Source organism: Gobio gobio (genome assembly GCF_949357685.1).
Source record: "Gobio gobio genome assembly, chromosome: 14".
Lineage (NCBI taxonomy): Eukaryota > Metazoa > Chordata > Actinopteri > Cypriniformes > Gobionidae > Gobio > Gobio gobio.
In genome coordinates, this window is record NC_137107.1 from 27052417 (window position 1) to 27073797 (window position 21381).

Genomic DNA, 21381 nt, shown 5'->3' on the forward strand with positions numbered 1-21381 from the left:
CTACCACCAGATGCTGAATGGATTCAAAAACGGTAAAACTCAAATGTTTAACTCTAAGGGACTAGAAAATGAGCCTATTTTAAAAAAAATAGTGTTCCTTTAAGCCCAAGTCACTTACACTCACCTGTAAAACCTGTAATATTTTAAAATATGGCAATTTGAAATAACAGTTTTCTATTGTAATATATTTTAAAATGTATTCCTGTGATGGCAAAGCTACATTTTCAACATCATTACTCCAGTCTTCAGTGTCACTATTGTTGGAAACTCTTTTCCTCGTTGAAGCAGACCAGGAGATGTTGTGATATCTTTCAAGCAGACGTTACTCTTTATTTGAGACACGTGCTGTGCTTCGGCTGTGGTCATCCAAGTCTAACTAAAACAGCGGTTGTTAAGTCTGACGTCACGCGGCAGCGCTTCCGGGTCCAAACGCTCTCTCATACCACAAGAAAAACAACAAACGCTGCTAATATACACACACATTGTGGTGTAATACTACAAAAAAATATATAATCATAACCTTTATCTCCATACCAAAATTCCAGATGGCCAGACGTTATTCATCTTTTATAAATCGTTAAAATATTAATGTTTGTGACGCTCTGAGCACCGAGACTGTTGTGTAGACTGTAAGCATTTAAAATATTTCACTTTTAAAAAAATGTTATGTTTAATTTGAATAAATAGCGCTCATAAACGGCCGTCTATGGCATTCTCAAGTGAAACGAGTTGAGGCTTGGACCCAGAAACGGCGTTCCTTACGTCACGACTTAAAGAGCACCTATCATGGAATTTTTAAATGTACCTTTCATGTAGTGTGTAACATAGATCTAAGTGAACAAAAACATCCTGCATAGTTTGAAATATGACAGTGCACCGTATATAGTTATTTTCTTTCAAAAGTAAGAGTCGACTCTGAGTCATTTTTAAGAATCGTTAGAAGACCAAAGTTTTTTCTCTGACTAGATGACGTCAACTTGTCAAGTTATTTGAATACGATACGCCCACTTATTGCGCTCCAAGACGCCAGTGAAAACTAGAAAACATCATGGCGACGAGACGCTGTGTTCCGAAGTGTGACTCAAAAGCAAACTTTTTTAATCTGCCCAAGGATGAGCATTTGAAGACTAAGTGGCTTGAAGACAAACCATACATCGTCGCGATTGAGTGTTTATTAGTCGTCAAATGTATGTTTCGCGATCTCAGGAAGCTTTTATTATGGACTTCTATTATGGCACATGGTTCTTCTTCGTCTGTCTGTACATGGACTACATGTGCACAGAGCGCCCTCCGGCTGCCAGTATGAATTGACATAAGAGACTCAATCGCTCGTGATTAGGCTATATCTGCGCATTTTGAGGAAGTATTGAATAAAAAATACTCCTCTGTTTAGAAATTTGACACAGACATATGAGAATCTATCAATATGTCTCCTCATCTGCACACTTTTGAACTAAAAGCCCTGAGGGATGTTGATTTGTCGCGAGTCTTCGTGAGGAGAATAGAGGAGTTTTTTAATGAATGAGATCAGCTGAGGCTCATATTACAATCAAACGGTACAGACGCGGTTTTCATATTCATAACTCCTGACACATATTAACAAATTACTGTCACTATAAGACTTTGATGGGCGTTCCGTTTCCGAAAATATCTGCACAGACTATACCACCAATCACAATTGACTGGGTCATCGGACCAATCACCGCAAATTAGCGTCACGTAAAGGCGGGGTTTTGAAAAGTGAATCACTAAAGGAATCATTTGAGAATCGCTGTCAAAACAGGTAAAAATAAATGCATATTATAAGAAAACTAAAGTCTTTTTTGTCATTGCATGCATGCAAAACTGTTGTTGGGGACTTCTAAAACAATATTTGGAACATTTTAAATGCCATGATAGGTGCTCTTTAACAAGCGGATAAAATTCCACATTTCAGGGGGAGGGATTCACACATTAGAGGAGGAGACAATCTAAACAAAAGAATGCAAATGTTGTATATGTAAAGAGACATGCCCCCAGACTCAAATCCTAATCCAATCAGCCTAACGATTACAGGGGCTCCGAGAGCCATTAAAGACAAAAGGTGAGGATCTCAGTAATCTGGCTCATTTGACTTACAAAAAAGAGAACAGGAACTGGCCTGGAAACTTTGCATAACAGATGTCATCATCTTTACCTTAAAGGAACACGCCGACTTTTTGGGACTTTAGCTTATTCACCGTATCCCCCAGAGTTAGATAAGTCTATACATACCGTTCTCATCTCCGTGCGTGCCATAACTCTGTCTGACACACCCACTGCTAGCCTAGCTTAGCACAAAGACTGGAGGTAAATGGCTCCAGCTAGCCTACTGCTCAATAAGTGACAAAATAACGCCAACATTTTCCTATTTGCATGTTGTGATGTGTATAGTTACATTGTGTACTAAGAACGACGTAAAATTAAAAGTTGTGATTTTCTAGACCGATATGACTAGGAACTATACTCTCATTCCTGCGTAATGATCAAGGAATTTTACTGCCGTACCATGGGAGCAGCGGCGCAATGATATTACACAGCGCCTGAAAATAGGCTAACTTCCGACAACATAACCAACGTGTAACAGACTTCATTGTGAATTATCTTATAATTCGTTTTTTTCTGTACATTTTTGACATTTCTGTGTGTTTAAATAGGTTTAAGGTCATTATGCATTATCTGTCTTAATAAGTAGGGACTTTTATGTTGACGTATGTTGTAGTCTACGGAAAGATAGTGAGAGCTTGCGGTTCATTGGAGTGGTTAGGCAGATTTAAAGTTTGCAGTTTGTTAAGCCCTGCAAAGGCATAATGTGCTTATGTGCTTGTTTACTGTCATTTGTAATGAGTATTTTTGTGTATTTCGCTGTATGTTAATGACAATGCTATGAAGAGAGAGAGTTTGTGTACGAGGTGTTAATGCGCACTTCTTTGCTTTATTTGTTCAGCTCTTACGGTGATTTTTTGGAGATCAAACGGTTTCATAAACTCCATGAAACATCAGTAAAGTCTGGCCATCATTCGGACAGGGTCAGCTACACAACGTGACAATCTGCTTGCACAGAGAGCATGCTGGGGACTATTTTCAGGTGCTGCATAATATCATTGTGCCACTGCAACCATGGTACGGCTCAAAGTTCCTTGATCATTACGCAGGAATGAGAGTATAGTTCCTAGCCATATCGGTCTAGAAAATCGCAACTTTTAATTTTCCGTCGGCCTTAGTGCACGATGTAATTATACGCATTACAACATGTAAATAGGAAAATGTTGGCGTTATTTTGTCAATTATTGAGCAGTAGGCTAGCTGGAGCCATTTACCTCCAGTCTTTGTGCTAAGCTAGGCTAGTGGTGTATGCGTCAGACAGAGTTATGAGACGCACAGAGATTAGAATGGTATGTATGGACTTATCTAACTCTGGGGGATATGGGGAATAAGCTAAAGTCCCAAAAAGTCAGTGTTCCTTTAAATGCTAAATACAATGTACTTCACTTAGTTTTGAACATATTCTTAAATTTGTAATCCCACACTATCGTTAGGAAATAACTCTAATATGATTATTATCAATGTTGAAAACAGTTGTGCTGCTTAATATTTTTGTGGAAACATTATTTTTCTTTTCAGGATATTTTTGATGTATAAAATTTGAAAATAACATAATTTAATACAAATAGAAATCTTTTGTAAATCTTTACAAAATCTTTTGTGACTTTTACTGTTATTTTTAATTTATTCAGTAAGAATGCGTTCAATTAATGTATAAAATAAAATAAAAATCTTACTGACCTCAAGCTGACGTCATTTAATAGCTTTATGTTTGAAACATAATCCATGCAGAACTGCCATATTAAATGTTCTAGTTTAATAATTGATCATCTTTACAATGGAACTGAATCAACACTAAACTGACTTCAGCTGAACAACAGCCGAAATGCACAATTTTTCCTGTTATTATTGTAAAGCTGCTTTGAAACAATATATATTGTATAAAGCGCTATATAAATAAAGGTGACTTGACTTGAAATTTAAATCATTTTTCAATTATAATTTTTCTGCTCCAGTAGGTTGTTAATCGCTGCAACCAAATCATTGAATCAGTGATTTGAACTTGAAAACTGAATCAGTCCTATTACTGAATTAATTATTCAGATCAAATTCATTTCAAGGATCTGCCCAAAAAAAATAAAAAATTTGCATAGAATGATTTAGAATGATACATTTTAAGGTAAACTATCAGTTCTGCAGAATTGAACCGATTTCCTTTAGAATAAGCGTAAATAACATGACAAAATATGTGTGGATTCTGTGTGGGTGTGCACATAGCATCCATTGTATGTGCACTTAATCTCTCGTCAATAAATATAGTTACAGTAAATGGTCATAAAGGAGAAAGGATTTCAGTTATCTATACATTTCAGTTATCCATTTGAATGAATCCTTAACATGAGCTAAAGAATCCTTAGTTATTAGCCTGTTCATTCTGCTCCAGCTATAATCATATGATTGTTTTAAGTCACCTGACATCAGAGAGCAGCTCTGCTATAGGAGACAGCTCGGGCTGTTTGAAAACAGAGAGCACATTTCACAGAGAACCTGAACCTCTGAGGGTTTCATGCGAGTGATCCATGGCAGGATTGGTGTGATCCAGCCGAACTAGGTCAAGTCCTTCCCTTCCATTAGATTGTCATTAGCCTTAAAAGGCACCATGATATTTTGGTTTTTATCAGCCTTGTCAGAATCGTCTGATGCAGATGAATGGGGAAGCTACAGTCTATTGTTCGCCAAGGGGAGGTAATGTCATTTAATTTGCACTGTATAGATGAGCTCTTTATTGTGTATGTATTTGCCCATTTGCAGTCTTTACACCTTTTCTTTTCTTGCCAAGTTATACACAAACTATTTTTTTTTAGCTTTTTGTCGGGTTGTTCTTTCAGGCGATGGGCTCTTCCAGCTGTAATTGCACAGTCCGGATCCATCCTGTTTATTTGCTGTGTTTTTTGCACACACAAAAAAAAGTTATGCAACAAGATTGCCTCTGAAAAATTTACAGATACTGACACAGATGCTTGATTCATTTTCTTGAGCAAAACAAACATTTTAAAATAGATTAATAAGATTGAGCAGGTGATACATCTTCGTTTAATTTCTTTTATGTATTGACTTCCTAAACTGTTGAGGCAGGACATTTTTTAATAGCAAATAGCCTTAAATTTGTGTATTTTTAGAACTGTCACAATGACGATACAGACACTTACTGGAGCATTTCCTGTATATGGATTTTTTCTTTAATTAAGATTTCTCATTTGTCCTGCCATATTGATTCTGGTGGAAATAGTTGGCAGTATTATGACCCTTGGGTGTTGATTCAGTGTTTTTAGAGGAAGCACACCGTCCTGGATCAAATCCTTCACAATCTCGGAGCACTTACGGGTTACTTTGACCTACTTTCCTAAGTGGGATTTTCAAAGGAAGTACTGTGCCTCCAGCCTTCCCGTTACATTTATAATGTTGAGCAAGATCTGTGAAGAACATGATGCTGTTAGATTGTTAATGTATGCCTAATATATTGATGCTTTCATCAGTATATTCATGCAAATCTTATGCTAAGATGGTTGTCTCTTTGCAAAACACTGAAAACCAGTTCATCTTCTACCAAAGGCATTATCTGTCTTTATTTGTAATTTTTTATTTTATTTTTAGGTTATACCTCTGGCAGTCCTGGCTCACTTGGTACCTGCAGCCAAATAACCTATGGCCAAAGTAGTAGTAACAATCAGGGCTCAACATTATTACCCGCTTCCCCACCAAATGCGGGTGGATTTCAGCTGTGGCGTGTAATGCAGTCACTCCTACTAGCCGCTTGATTTGTCAGGTTGCATTTATCTTTTTTTTTTATTGAAAAGTGCACTACTAAGTGCAATGTAGGTTCAGACACATTTAAGGTCTACATTATCTGTCTTACTAAGTAGGGACTCCTATTTTGATGGGTATTATAGTCTACGGAGCGATACGGGTAGTGAAAGGGTTCTCGCAGTTTATCAGAGTTGTTTTGCAGATACAAAGTTTACAGTTTATTAGCACCCCCGAAAAGGCACATGGTCTGTATGTGTTTGTTTACTGTTAGTTGTATGAGTTTTTTTTGTGTAATTTGCTGTGTATGTTAATGATAATGCAACGGAGAGAAAGGACGTTAATGCGCAATTGCTTTGTTCGTGCAGCTCTCACTGTAATTTTTTTGGAGTGAAAAGAAACATAATAAACTTCATAAACCATCAGTAAAGTTTGGCCATCATTCGGACGGGGTCCGCTACATTCTGTGTCCAAAACATCTTGGGATAAGTTTTTTTTTTCACTCTGACAGCTGTCATTGTAAGACAGTTAGCAACTCTGTTTGTTTGTTCAAGTTAGCAACAGTAGCTAAGGGGGGCTTACCGATAGGTCAATTGAATTATGTGTGCATCATTGATTATTGTTTTCCTGATATTTATCACCATAAAGCTGCTTTGAAACAATCTGTTTTCTATAAAGAGCTATATGAATAAAGATGACTTGACTACATTATAAGTTGTTTTGGATAAAAGTATCTGCTAAATGAATAAATATAAATGTATAGGTAAATAATTGGGCAGCTTAATTGCCAAAGATGATTTAATGCTCAAAGATTTATGAGCAATATTATTTATATTTTACTTGACCGAAGAAGAAGAAAAAAGTAACCGTTCACTTATCGAAAATAGTGCTTTGATAATGAATAAATATTAATGCAAATGTAAATAATTGGACAACTTAATTACTATTATAATTTTTTTTAATCTAATTATTTTTAAAAGGGCACATGCTTCTGTCTTCTACCAAACGAAATTATGAAAACAACAAATGATGCCTGGATTTTTAGCTCCAAGAATGCTCGAGTCCTCTCTGTTGTAAATGCACATCCTCTTTCTCTCAGGGCTCAAGTGGTTTGACTGGCTCAATCCCCTGTGTCTTTCATTGTAAACGGGAGTAAATCTGGAGGGGAGAGTAGAGAGAGCAGCTTGTTAACCGCTTGTTGCTCTCAGCCGTGCAAACAGTGAAGTCATACCTTCCAAGGCTTGTTTTGCTCACCGGTGATGTCACCAGCAGCCAATCAGCAGGCGCTGCTGCAGTAGGTAGTGGGTGCAGCGGGAGTCTTGGGTATATGCACAGGGATGCGCTGGCGGCGCTCCGGCTCTCATCATCACATCATTACAGGGCTAGAGAGGAGGAGGAGGGAAAGCAGCAGCTGAGAATATCACAGTCTTGATTAAGTCATCTGATTCCCCTGCTTTTTATGTGTGATGTGCCTCACAAAGGAAATTACATATTGAATAAATCAGTTTTAGTCCACCTAGGCTTAGATTAAGCCACACTGTTTTATCTGTCATGTTAGGCAGGCACCTCTTAAGGAAGCTCTCACACTCTTAGATGCGCTGATTATACCAGTTTTTATTGGCCAGTGACCTTAAGTCAAGGTCACTGTTTTATTATGCTGTCTAATGTAATTTTTTTTATCTGATTATTCATTTTTGATTACCTGTTTATTTACTGTCAGCAAGATAAGCTTGGATGACACGGTTACTGTAGAAAATGTTGATAGCAGTTTCACTATGGCTGTTTGATACTGCTTTATTGATTAATTTGCTTTATAGAAAATTGTGTGGGGTTAAAAAATCTGAGACTTCTTTTAAAATGTCAGATTTGCTTTATAAAACGATTGCTCAGAAGCTTGAAATATTGTTGTGATTAATGTGTATCTTCAATTACATGCTGTCATATGAACAACCAGTCAGTCAAAAGACTGACAAACCGAAGTACACATCACAATTAACAGGTTTCCTGTTCTTTTTGTTTTGGACATAACCGTAATGACAGTCAGGAAGTCAGTTGTGAACTCATTAACACCTCTGAATCTGATTCAGACTGCTAACTCACAAGTCGCTTCGAGACGGTTTTGTGAATCTTTTTGTCTCACTCATTAAAAAAAAACGGTTCAGAAGAGTCACTTGAATCGGGCATTCTGTTTGCACTGTGTTTGTTGTTGAGTGGAAACAATACTTGTTCTCACTCTAGCAAGACAAACCTTTCATGTCTTGCCGATTTTAATTGTTGTACAGTCTCAGCATGATTTTAGAAGGATACAAAGAGCATCTTATGCTTCAACGAATGCATATGATCATATGATCAGTGTCACAAATATGATTAGTGACCTAGAAATAATGCAGGATCTTAAAGGATTAGTTCACTTTTAAAGAAACTTTTGCTGATAATTTACTCACCCCCATGTCACCCAACATGTCCATGTCTTTCTTTCTGCAGTCGAAAAGAAATTAAGGATTTTGATGAAAACATTCCAGCCACATTTAAGCCCTTTGAAGCTGTACTGAAACTGTCATTTGGACCTTGAACCGTTTGAAGCCCATTGAAGTCCATGATATGGAGAAAAATCAGAGAATGTTTTCATCAAAAACCTTAATTTCTTTTCGACTGCAGAAAGAAAGGCATGGACATCTTGGATGACATCGGGGTGAGTAAATTATCAGCAAAAGTTTATTTAAAAGTGAACTAACCCTTTAAATATTTCTTTTTTTTTTTGTAATAACTTTTCTTTGTTTTACATTTTTCAAATCCTACACAAACTTGTTGACTTTCAGGTTTAAGTGCGGGACGAAAACCAATATCATTGCAATTATTTACATTTGGAGCCCATTGTTGTATTTGTATTTGAGAGTGTATATTGATTAGTAAAATAGTTTCCGGTTTTCAGAGTGATAAAATAGATTTCCGGATAATTTATGCTGAATTGAACTTCAGCACATAGCCTGCAGACTTGCTGATCCATGGTAGACCTACTAACCAAAATCTAATTTCAGCTTTTAGATGTATCATTGCTCACCACAGCAGCTTCGGTGTGTGGTTGGTACAGTCCTGTGTGTGATTGCTCATCAAAGTCCATATGTTCTCACAGGTGCCCACGGAGTCAGAGAGGAGCCCCAGTTTGTGACAGCCCGCGCTGGGGAGACCGTGATTCTGGGATGTGACGTGGCCCACCCACTCAACGGCCAGCCCTACGTGGTGGAGTGGTTCAAGTTTGGAGTGCCCATCCCCTTCTTCATCAACTTCCGCTTCTACCCTCCCCATGTGGACCCTGAGTATGCCGGTGAGCCCTGATTGTTTCTGTCTCACTGCATTATATCATTCACACAAATATAACCACTGTTTTACCATTTGTTATGAGTAATAAAGCTTTTAATTAATTCATTATTTGATTATTGCATTTATTAAAGGAGATTCACACATTTTGCTGAAGTTTTAGAACTGTTTTGCGTTGATAGTGATATTTTTATTTAATTTCACATGAATGAAGCTTTTTCATGCACGAAATGCACATTAAAAATGCATTGAAACAATTTGGCCTTATTTTGAGATAAATACTGTTGAAATATCTCATTCCCTTTTCCAGTTATTAAACTTCTAAACTTTTTTTTCTCATGTGGCTCTGATTTGTCACATGAAATTAGTGAGCAGTAAATGCCTGTTTGGTCCGAGGTCATTATCTGCAATCTTCATCAGATAAAACCATCTCCATTAATATATTCGAACAATGCACGGATTGTTTCATCACAAAAACTGTGATTCTCTTAAAATTACTCTTATGTGAACCCTGTTTTAAAAGATTGCCTCAATCTCTTTAGATAACAGCATTTGTTGATATTTCAGGTTGGGATGTACCAATTTGAAATCAAAATCAATTATACTGATTTTCTAAAAAAATATATACAGATTTTGACAAGAAACTATAGGCCGATACTGATATTACACGATAGTACATGATATTGAAGAAAATTTTGAAAAACGTATCAATATGTGATATGAATTTGATTGCAATACATTTAAAAAATGAAAATTATATAACCAATATATATGTTTCACATTCTTTCTGGGAATATAAAACATCACTACCACTTCTGAAAGTGAACAGGGTATCACAGCAGGCCATTCAGCCAAATGTTTGACCTACTGAAATGGAGACACTCACTGCTGGCTCTGACATCAGCCCAGTCCAGACCATAGAATATTATTTAATCTCACTCATAGGGGCTGAAAGCTTTATCACAGGGCAAGAGCCAGCCGTGTCAACAGATTATGAATCGAAACGTACAGGGTGGTTTGAAGAAAGCTCTTATCTTTTGGTCCAATGGATCTGGCGGTTCAGATCAGTGGACAGGTGGAAGAGGGGCTGATCTATAGAGCAGAGCATCAGCCGAACAGATGAAAGAGGTTATGGGGTGGGGTTGGAGTGGAGTGAGGCAGATCAGATATGATCCCCTTTTCCTAATTGAGATTGAATACTACATCATTGATAAGGAATGGAAACAGAAAGGGCATAATTTAAGAGCATGTCAGATTTATAAAAGCAAAGAAACTGTGATAGTTTATCAGACGTGGCTTGGGGCAGGATATGCATTTTTAATGGCTCTCACTCACAGTGAATGGCAATGAGATTAGATTTTTTTTAAACTTTCTCTCATCCTGAATTTCCAGCAGTGATTTTTAACACTGTGTAGTGCTGTGCCATAGATATATATACACTCACCTAAAGGATTATTAGGAACACCGTACTAATACTGTGTTTGACCCTTTTTCGCCTTCAGAACTGCCTTAATTCTACAAGGCATTGATTCAACAAGGTGCTGAAAGCATTCTTTAGAAATTTTGGCCCATATTGATAGGATAGCATCTTGCAGTTGATGGAGATTTGTGGGATGCACATCCTGGGCACGAAGCTCCCGTTCCACCACATCCCAAAGATGCTCTATTGGGTTGAGATCTGGTGACTTTGGGGGCCATTTTAGTACAGTGAACTCATTGTCATGTTCAAGAAACCAATTTGAAATTATTCAAGCTTTGTGACATGGTGCATTATCCTGCTGGAAGTAGCCATCAGAGGATGGTACATGGTGGTCATAAAGGGATGGACATGGTTAGAAACAATGCTCAGGTAGGCCGTGGCATTTAAACGATTCCCAATTGGCACTAAGGGGCCTAAAGTGTGCCAAGAAAACATCCCCCACACCATTACACCACCACCACCAGCCTGCACAGTGGTAACAAGGCATGATGGATCCATGTTCTCATTCTGTTTACGCCAAATTCTGACTCTACCATCTGAATGTCTCAACAGAAATCGAGACTCATCAGACCAGGCAACATTTTTCCAGTCTTCAACTGTCCAATTTTGGTGAGCTTGTGCAAATTGTAGCCTCTTTTTCCTATTTGTAGTGGAGATGAGTGGTACCCGGTGGGGTCTTCTGCTGTTGTAGCCCATCCGCCTCAAGGTTGTGCGTGTTGTGGCTTCACAAATGCTTTGCTGCATACCTCGGTTGTAACGAGTGGTTATTTCAGTCAAAGTTGCTCTTCTATCAGCTTGAATCAGTCGGCCCATTCTCCTCTGACCTCTAGCATCAACAAGGCATTTTCGCCCACAGGACTGCCGCATACTGGATGTTTTTCCCTTTTCACACCATTCTTTGTAAACCCTATAAATGGTTGTGTGTGAAAATCCCAGTAACTGAGCAGATTGTGAAATACTCAGACCGACCCGTCTGGCACCAACAACCATGCCACGCTCTAAATTGCTTAAATCACCTTTCTTTCCCATTCTGACATTCAGTTTGGAGTTCAGGAGATTGTCTTGACAATTATTCAATTACTTGACAATAGATAATTGCATTAATGAGAAATTGAACAGGTGTTCCTAATAATCCTTTAGGTGAGTGTATATAAAAAAACTCAAATGCTGTTGCTCTGCTGTTGCTGGAAACCTGAGATGTATGTGATTTGAAACCTTGAAGTTTTTGACTCAATCACCAATGTTGGATATTTAAATGAGCATCTAATTTCCCCTACTTTTACCTTTGGGTGATCTTTGACGTAATCTATATACAGTATATATACTGGTCATGTGCACAGTAAATACTGTGTTCTACTAAGACAATACCAGTGCTTGGCCGGGAATGATGAGAATCAATAAGTCAATGGAGACTGCATCCAAAAAACAATTTGAAATTTAAATGAAAAATTATTTTTTCACATCTTTTATCTATGTTCCACTGAGCAGGATCCATAATTGTGGCATTCAGTATATGGCCTGTGTGCTTCTGTGACCTGTATATAAATGAGGTTTTGCATGTGGTCTCATTCAGCAGCATATTTCCTTTGACCTCTGTCCTCATAGTGGACATCGCATCCTCCAGACTAATGGCTCAACTCAGCAAATCCACAGTAGCTCTGTGTCTTAGTGTGTGAGACCCAGGCACAACTCTCCCTGGTGTAATGGTAACTACTAGTGTGTCCAACATAGCACAGACATAGATATCCAATATCCACCACAAAAGCCTGCTTGTCACCATGTAATGGGCCTTTGTCTAAGCATGAGACTGAGAGATGATAAAGAGGCCACATATCTGAGAGTCCCTGTATTATTCATTACTGCTAAATTGAGATTAAAAAGCAATTCTTTAAAAGTTTTAGTCTCATTTACCCAGGAACTGCACAAAAAAGGCCTGCAGTGCTGAAGGTCATGTGAGTTACTGCTTTACTGCAGGAAACAAGAAAAAAGTTCCCCTTCGAGGGAACTCAAACTGCGTCATCGTGATGACACTTCGGGGAACGGCCCTCGCGTAAAGCGTCTGAAGAAACTGTAGAATCAGCCCAATCCGATTGGTGTTGCGTGATGACGTAGTATGTGACGGCATACCCGGAAGATACAAAGAGACGTCTGAACGTAACAGAGATAGCTTTTTTGCTCTTCAGCGTGAGCGCTCTGTTTGTTCAGTCTGAAGGTGTTGTGTGAAACAAGAAGTGTATTATGGCGAGCGAGCGTTTTAGGCTGTGTGTGCACCCGTGTCCGCGTTACATTACGGGCACGGACACACATCAGCTTTGTGTGCAGTGTCTCGGTGTGCAGCACGCCCAGGCCACCCTTGAGGGGGCGGCCTGCGGTGATTGTGAACTGCTGCCGCTGAGGGTGCTGCGCTCGCGGCTGGATGTCTTCGAGGAGACCGGTCAGCCTCGTGAGCCCCGCGGTTCTGGGCCTGCGTCTGTTGAGGCAGCGCGGCGCCGTAGATCGTGGGGCTCACAGCGGGATTTGTCAAGAGGATATGGGACTGCTGAGGCATCTTCCCTATCCTCCTCTGACGATCCTGATATCCTCCCGCCTCGTGTGGAAGCCCGCGATGCGGCTTCTTCCCGCGAGGCGGAGGATCCGGTTCTCAGGCTGTCTGACTCTGAGGAGTCAGACGCTTTGAGGATCAATGTGGACGATATGGGGCTTTCGCCACCCCATACGCCCGCTATGGAGGAGCTGGTGGAGGTTTTTAACCCACGTCGGCAGGGCTTTTAGTGTGGCAGGTCGTGCTGCTGGTTGTCTGCACACCATGGCGGTCCTGCAGGCATACCAAGCCGACCTCCTCAAAGAGCTGGATGAGGGCGAGGGACGGATGACGTCACCGAGCTCAGGAAGGCAACGGATTTGTCTCTCCGCATTACCAAAGAGACGGCTCGCGCTGTGGGCCGCTCTATGGCTGGAATGGTATGCGTTGAGAGGCATCTTTGGCTGACGCTGTCGGGAATCAAGGAGAGGGAGAAACATTTTCTCCTTGATGCCCCGATCTCGCCTTCTGGCCTCTTCGGCAGGGCAGTGGATACTGTCGTCGAGAGGTTTCAGGAGGCGAGGAAGCAGTCAGCCGCCTTCCAGAAGTTCTTCCCTCGCCGCTCGGACTCTGCAGTTAGAGCAGGCCCGGGTGGGCAGCCCGGACCCTCATCCAGCTCATCGCACCGCGATGTGCAGAGGCAGAGTGTCGCCTCCCGCGCCCCTCCTGAGGGAGCTTGGCAAAGGAGGCGGCGCTCTCGCAGGAAGCCTTCTCAGCCTAAGAGCGACCTGAGGGACGTCATCCAGGCTAAGAAGGCTCCCAAGCGGTCCTAGCTTCGGCAGGACCACTGAGAGTCGTCCCCCACAGGGTGGAGTGATCGAGGTCGTTCCCACTCTGGGACTCTCGGGGAATCGTTGCTGCGCTCCCGCCGTCCAAGACGCTTCGGGCCGCATCGATTCCCTGCGCGCGCGCACTGAACCAGTCGCCTCCATTAGGACTTGCGACAGTTCAGCAGTCGCGTGCACCCTGCGGACCTCTTCCCCAACGGCACCCTGCCGGTCAGCCGCTTCAGGGAGTTGGGGAAGAGGCTCGATTAACACCCGAGGCTAGCCTCGAGAGGCTAGTTCCCTTAGTAGATTATCTCGGCGCATGGTCATGCCTTCCGGGTATATCTGCGTGGGCCCTGCGTACTGTGGAACGGGGTTACAGACTGCAGTTCGGTTTCCCTCCCCCGAAATTCAACGGGGTGGTTCGGACTGCGGGTGATGGAGCAAGAAGTACGCTCTCTGCTGGTCAAGGAGGCTATAGAACGTATTCCTCCACCAGACAGGGAGTCCGGGTTCTACAGCCGGTACTTCATAGTTCCCAAGAAGGATGGGGGGTTGCGTCCAATTCTAGATCTCAGGCATCTAAACCGGTCTCTGAGGAGATACAGGTTCAGGATGCTCACAATTCCAGCCATCGTGACTCAGATCCAGTTCGAGGACTGGTTCGTCACGATAGATCTGAAGGACGCATACTTCCATATCTCCATCCTTCCAGCTCACAGGAAGTTCCTGCGGTTCGCTTTCGGGGGCGAAGCGTACCAGTATCGGATTCTTCCTTTCGGCCTAGCTCTCTCCCCTCGCACCTTCACGAAGTGTATGGATGCAGCACTGGCTCCGTTGAGACTCCAGGGCATCCGTATACTCAATTATATTGACGACTGGTTGATTTTGGCTCAGTCGTACGATATGGCGGTTCGACATCGAGATGTCGTTCTAGCCCACATAAGGTGCTTGGGTCTCAGACTCAACACGAAGAAGAGCGTGTTGACGCCCTCCCAGAGGACTACGTTCCTGGGGGTTGTATGGGATTCGACGCTGATGCGGGCACAGCTGTCCCCCGCACGCGTGGAGTCCATACTGGCGATGGTCTCGAGAGTGAAACTGGGCCGCAGCCTCACTGTGAAGCAGTTTCAGAGACTGCTGGGTCTCATGACAGCGGCAGCCAACGTAATTCCGTTCGGTCTGCTCTACATGAGACCCCTCCAGTGGTGGCTGAGAACCAAGGGGTTTTCCCCCAGGGGGAATCCTTTCCGTATGATCAGGGTAACGCGCAGATGCCTTCGTTCCCTCGTCATGTGGAAGAAACCTTGGTTCCTGTCCCAAGGGCCAGTGTTGGGAGCATCGTGTTGCCAACAGACGCTTCCCTCACTGGTTGGGGCGCGGTCATGGAAGGCCGCTTTTCCAGGGGTCTGTGGGGGACCCGGCATTCTTCCTGGCATATCAATTGCCTGGAAATGCTGGCGGTCTACAAGGCTCTGAGGAGCTTTCTCCCGGACCTCCGCGGCCACCATGTCCTGATACGATCCGACAACATGTCGGCAGTATCGTATCTAAACCACCAGGGGGGCCTGAGGTCGTGCCCTCTTTGCAGACTGGCGCATCAGGTCCTTCTGTGGTCCCAGGGGAAGTTATCATCCCTCAGGGCGATGTACATCCCCGGGGACCAAAATCAGGGAGCAGACATCCTGTCGAGGCAGTGGCTGAGGCCCGGGGAATGGCGACTCCACCCCGAGGTGGTGGAGGCTATGTGCGAGCGGTTGGGCCCGGTGGAAGTGGATCTATTTGCGTCTCAAGAGACGTCCCACTGCCCGCTGTGGTTCTCCCTCACTCATCCGGCCCCACTGGGGCTGGATGCCATGGCAGGGATGTGGCCCCGGCTGCGTCTGTACGCTTTTCCCCCGATTGCTCTGCTCCCGGGAGTTCTGGAACGTGTCCGCCGGGAGGGCGTCAGCCTTCTCTTAGTAGCACCCCGGTGGCCCACTCGAGTATGGTTCTCCGACATCATCGACCTGCTGGACGGTCCCCCATGGCAGGTCCCTCTGAGGAGGGACCTGCTGTCTCAGGCCAGGGGTACGATTTTCTACCCCCGGCCAGAGGTATGGGATCTCTGGGTCTGGCCCCTGAGGGGGCTCAGTTCCTAGCAGAGGGCCTGTCGGCGGGTGTTGTGGAGACCCTACTCAGTTCCAGAGCTCCATCCCCCAGGAGGTTGTACAGCCTAAAGTGGAATGTATTTTCCACTTGGTGTAGAGAGCGGGAGGTGAACCCAGTTAACTGCCCGGTGGCTTCAGTGCTGGAGTTCCTTCAAGACCGCTTCTCCGCCGGTCTTTCCCCATCCACACTTAAGGTGTATGTGGCTGCCATTGGGGCTTTCCACGCACCTTTAGGTGATGGGACATTGGGAAGGCACCATCTGGTTGTACGATTCCTCCGTGGGGCTCGGAGGATGAGGCCTGCGGCTCATTCCAGGGTCCCAACCTGGGACCTGGCAGTGGTGCTCGAGGGGTTGGCTGAGGCCCCCTTTGAGCCGCTGGAGTCGGCTGAGGCGAGAATACTGACCTTCAAGGTGGCTTTTCTCCTTGCCATCACTTCTCTGAGGAGAGTGGGGGACCTCCAGGCCTTGGCGGTCACGCCGACTTGCCTGGAGTTTGCCCCTGGCATGGTTAAAGCCATCTTGCATCCCAGCCAGGGCTACGTGCCCAAGGTGCCATCCAACAGGGCAAGGTCAGTGGTTCTCCAGGCATTCCATCCTCCACCTCACGTGACGGCGGAAGAGAGCCGACTTCACCTCCTCTGCCCCGTGCGGGCATTGAGGATCTATTTGGAGAAGTCTGCTCAGTGGAGAAGGTCAGACCAGTTGTTGGTGTGTTTTGGCTCACCCAAGAAGGGGCTGCCTGCGTCCAAGCAGACGATCAGTAATTGGATTGTCCAGGCTATAGCCATTGCTTATCGGGTGCGCAACTTGCCTTCACCTTTAGCCGTGAGGGCCCATTCTACTAGGAGCATGGCCTCCTCTGTGGCCCTCCTTTCTGGAGCCTCTATGCAGGAGATCTGCGAGGCGGCGGGGTGGGCCACCCCTCACACCTTCATTCGTTTTTATAGTCTGCATCTCCCTGAGACGCCTGGCGCGAGAGTGCTCGCCCCCTAGTTGTGCCTGGTTTCCAGCTTCACACTGGGGTGGGTATGATTGGTGCGGGATAGTTGGTACTCGTTCCCCGAAGTGTCATCACGATGACGCAGTTCGAGTTCCCTCGAAGGGGAACGTCTCGGGTTGTGACTATAACCCTTGTTCCCCTCGTTCCCCGTGTCCACCCAATCATCAGAGCGCTCGCTTCATCGCAAAGAACGCTATCTCTGTTACGTTCAGACGTCTCTTTGTATCTTCCGGGTATGCCGTCACATACTACGTCATCACGCAACACCAATCGGATTGGGCTGATTCTACAGTTTCTTCAGACACTTTACGCGAGGGGCGTTCCCCGAAGTGTCATCACGATGACGCAGTGTCTCGTTCCCTTCTCGGGGAACAAGGGTTATAGTCATAACCCGAGACGTTTTCTGTGTTACTTGCATTGACCCAATATTTCCTCTTTTTCATTTTTTAAGAGAGAGGACAAAAAAAAATCATCCTCACTACTTGAAGACGGCATTTTGTGTTGTTTTGCGTTTTTTTTCGTAACGCATTCATTTATATGCATCGGACTTCACTCAGTGTGCAAGGTGTCTGTGCGTGATGAATTTTTCGGATCACGAATACGAAAAAACGCATGCGAAAATTTCGGACTCCGTGTGCAAAGGCCTTAACTCTTTGGTAGATTATACATTTATAATACATTACTACTAGTACTGTTACTACTAATACAACCGATCTCTGGGGGCCCCAAAAGTGTGTGGGCCCTTAGAATCGTCCTAACTTTCCCCCCCTTAGCTACGCCCCTGCTGACACTGAATCATACTGTTAGTTGGCGCAGACAGAATGGAGCCCACTTCTTTCAAGGCCAAAGATTGTAAGTGTTACATTTTTATTTTGTGTGGAATTATGTTTGAATGAATCATCTGGAAGATTCATTTGTGTCTGGTGCGCCCTCAAACCCTACATTTATATAGTTTTCATTTAAATTTTAGTTTAGATCCTAGTCCTTTCTTGTAGTCATTTTTATATTTTATTTTAGCCTTATTTCAATTAACAAATTAATTACATTTTAGTTATAATGACAATAATAGCACTGCATCACTTTCATGTCATTCAAAACCTGTATGACTTTCGTCTGTGAAACACAAAAGGTCACTACACAAAATTATTTCTAAATTCTTCTTCTTATTATTCTTCAAAAAAAAAAAAAAAAAGTTCCACATACAGGTTTGAACCTTCAACTTAATGAGGGAGAGAGAGAGAGAGAGAGAGAGAGAGAGAGAGAGAGAGAGAGAGAGAGAGAAAGAAAATGAGGGAATATGTACTTCCGTACTGTATTGACCTCCAGCGTGTCACTTCCTGAGGACTATCTTTAACCTACATCACGTGTCAGCGTTGTTTCTCTTGCTCCCATCAACACTCTCTTACAGCTGTAAAAATAGGCCAGGCATTTGACCGCTCTCGTTTCGCTTCTGGTTCTCCTTCAGTGTTATTGATTTGCAGGGCCTTATAGAAGTTGCTGTGTGTGAGATTTATTTTTGAAGTTTTTTTGATTGTGCGACCTTGGTTAGGTCAGAGATGATCTCAGTGGACACAATTGTGTACTATTTCCAATCATGCCAATAGTGCTGCTATCTATTTACATGGAGAAAGACTGAAATATCTGAAACTGTTTGTTTACGTTACATTACTACATCATTATTTCAAAACAAGAACAACCTCTAACGACAATGATATAAGCCATGCTTCACACACACACACAAAACATATTTTTTGACTGTATAAGTAATGCGCATGCAATATTTTCTTTGTCTTATTTACATAGTGTTTTAATTTTGTACCCTGTGGGACCATCAATTCTTTTCAGACTGTGTATCGGCCATGGTAATGCCTTTTTTTATTGAAAAAAATGTTTTTTGAGGACAAACAGAGGCCCTTAATAGCCTTTAACACTGCTGTTTTGCAATCCCTCTGCCTTTGCTGATATTGTTTCCTGCCATCTGTCCAGCACTGCTGCCAGAATATAGAGAAAAAGGCATAAATCCCCCTCTCTGGTTGACCCTCGAAGTCAGCCAGCCAGCTATGTCATAGTGTCACGATGGATTTGCCCACGCCTGGCGTGGTTAGAGATGTGTGTTTCCCGAGGTGCTCACAGGAGTTTCAGAAATTACTTTGGGCCACTTCAGCTCTCACTTCAGCCTTCATGGCCCCTGGACCTGACACTGCTGTTGCCAAAACAACACTCATGAGTGATGCCGTTGTGGACCCGGGCTGTGTACATCATTTCAAGAGTGAAGATAAATAATTAGATTTAATTTGCTTGAATTAAATGTGTAAATGGCCATAGGCTTCTTTGTTTTTACGTACTAAAAAAAGAGAGAGAAGAAAAAAAAAGCTTAGAGTGAAATGAATTGAAAAAAATTATTGGGGGAAAAAAAAACAGTATAAAGTATATAAAAATAATTATTCATAAATAAAATGTATAGATTAATAAAAAATAAAATAAAAAATAAAAATATTTTCCATTTAATTATAAATCTGTTTGTTTTGTAATTGTAAATGCCATTTGGAATGAAAATTAAGTGATATTTGTTTAGTCTCAATCTGACTTAACTAATCGGTTTATGTAATGTTTTTTTTTAATAGATGAGTGTTTTGGACTCCATCAGAGCATCTCTCACATCTTTTGTGTGCCTCTGAACCCTACAGGTCGAGCCAGCCTGCATGGCAAGTCATCTCTACGTATTGAGAGGGTTCGCTCGGAAGACCAGGGCTGGTATGAGTGCAAGGTCCTGATGCTGGAGCAACAGTATCACACCTTTCACAACGGCAGCTGGGTGCACCTCACAGTCAACGGTGAGTCTCTGACCTAAGATCAGTTTTCTTCTTATGTCACTTATAGGGTTTAGTTTTGTTTTTAAGCTGAGGACGTTGAGCCTTGACACGGTCAAGTTAAATCCAAAGCTTTGTTGTCACATTGTGTCCTAACCAGATGTGTTGTGATAAAAAAGAAAGCTGCTATTCAAGTTATTTTCTGTTCTAACCAGCTGTAAGTCGTTTTTTGGCTGTCCATTTAGTCTGATTTCGTGGCATAGCCCCATCTACACCAAAAACATTTTGAATCAAAATTCAAAAGTATTTGGCCCCTTTTGGAAACTTACAGTCAGCCATACTTAAAATGTCTAAATATCAAAATATAAAACCGACTGACAAACAAATTATGCTTTTTTTGTTGTTCATTAGAAGCACACTATTGTTTTAAAAGTTTGGGATCGGTTAAATTTTTTTTTTAAGTTTCCGAAACTCTCTTAATCTCACCAAGGCTGCATTTATTTGATCAAACATAAGCAGTAATAGCAGTAAAACAGTACTATTGTGACATATTATTACAATTTATAATAACTGTTTTCTATTAATATCTTTTAAAATTTAATTTTTTCCTATGATGGCAAAGCTGAATTTTCAACATCATTACTCCAGTCTTCAGTGTCACACGATCCTTCAGAAATCATTCTTATACTAATATGCTGATTTGCTACTCAAGAAACATTTCTTATTATTATCATCAATGTTGAAAACAGTTGTGCTGCTTAATATTTTTGGGTAAACTGTAATACATTTTCAGGGTTCAAAAGAACAGCATTTATTTGATATAGAAATCTTTTGTAAAATGTCTTTACTGCATTTTTGATCAATTTAATGCATACATAAAAATGACTTCTTTCACATATTGTTGAATACAAGTATTAATTTCTTTCAAACAAATAAACAAACTTTTTAAAAGTATTGTAACTGAGCCATTTTAAGCTCCCAAAGTCATTTTAAATGGATAAATGAAATAAAGTTAGTTTTTGCTATCTTTCTTTAAAATACATGACACTTGGTTTAATCATTTGTTGCAAGTGTCCAAATGGGCAAGATTTGTGAGTGTGTGACATCGCTCAAACAAAGAAAACCCTTCCACACACTGCTCTGATTGGCATTTGAGGGGCCACAGAAAACCTTGCTGCGTCATGCCTGGTTACAACAGTGTCAGTCTTCCTGTGAACGCATCAGCCTTCTAGGTTGCGTTGCCTTGGCAGCAGACACCCAAATCCCCAAACCGGTTACAGTACATTAACTCTAGCTCATTACTATGTGATATACACTCAATCTCTTCAAATAGACAACAGCTGTAAATCAGATCACCCTTCCCAACTTCCCAGCTCTGCAGTTACAGAATGTGTTGAAATTGTAT

The 21381-nt window shown here is 42.2% G+C and overlaps 1 protein-coding gene across 1 annotated transcript in view; it reads left to right on the forward strand.

Moving 5' to 3' along the window:
* igsf9bb (immunoglobulin superfamily, member 9Bb) overlaps nucleotides 1–21381 on the forward strand; it is a 127358-nt gene that overhangs the window by 23289 nt on the left and 82688 nt on the right. The window contains exons 2-3 of the mRNA XM_079835525.1: nucleotides 9002–9193; nucleotides 19854–20000. Of these exons, the coding sequence (XP_079691651.1) occupies nucleotides 9002–9193; nucleotides 19854–20000 (339 nt within the window). The remainder of the gene's footprint in view (nucleotides 1–9001; nucleotides 9194–19853; nucleotides 20001–21381) is intronic.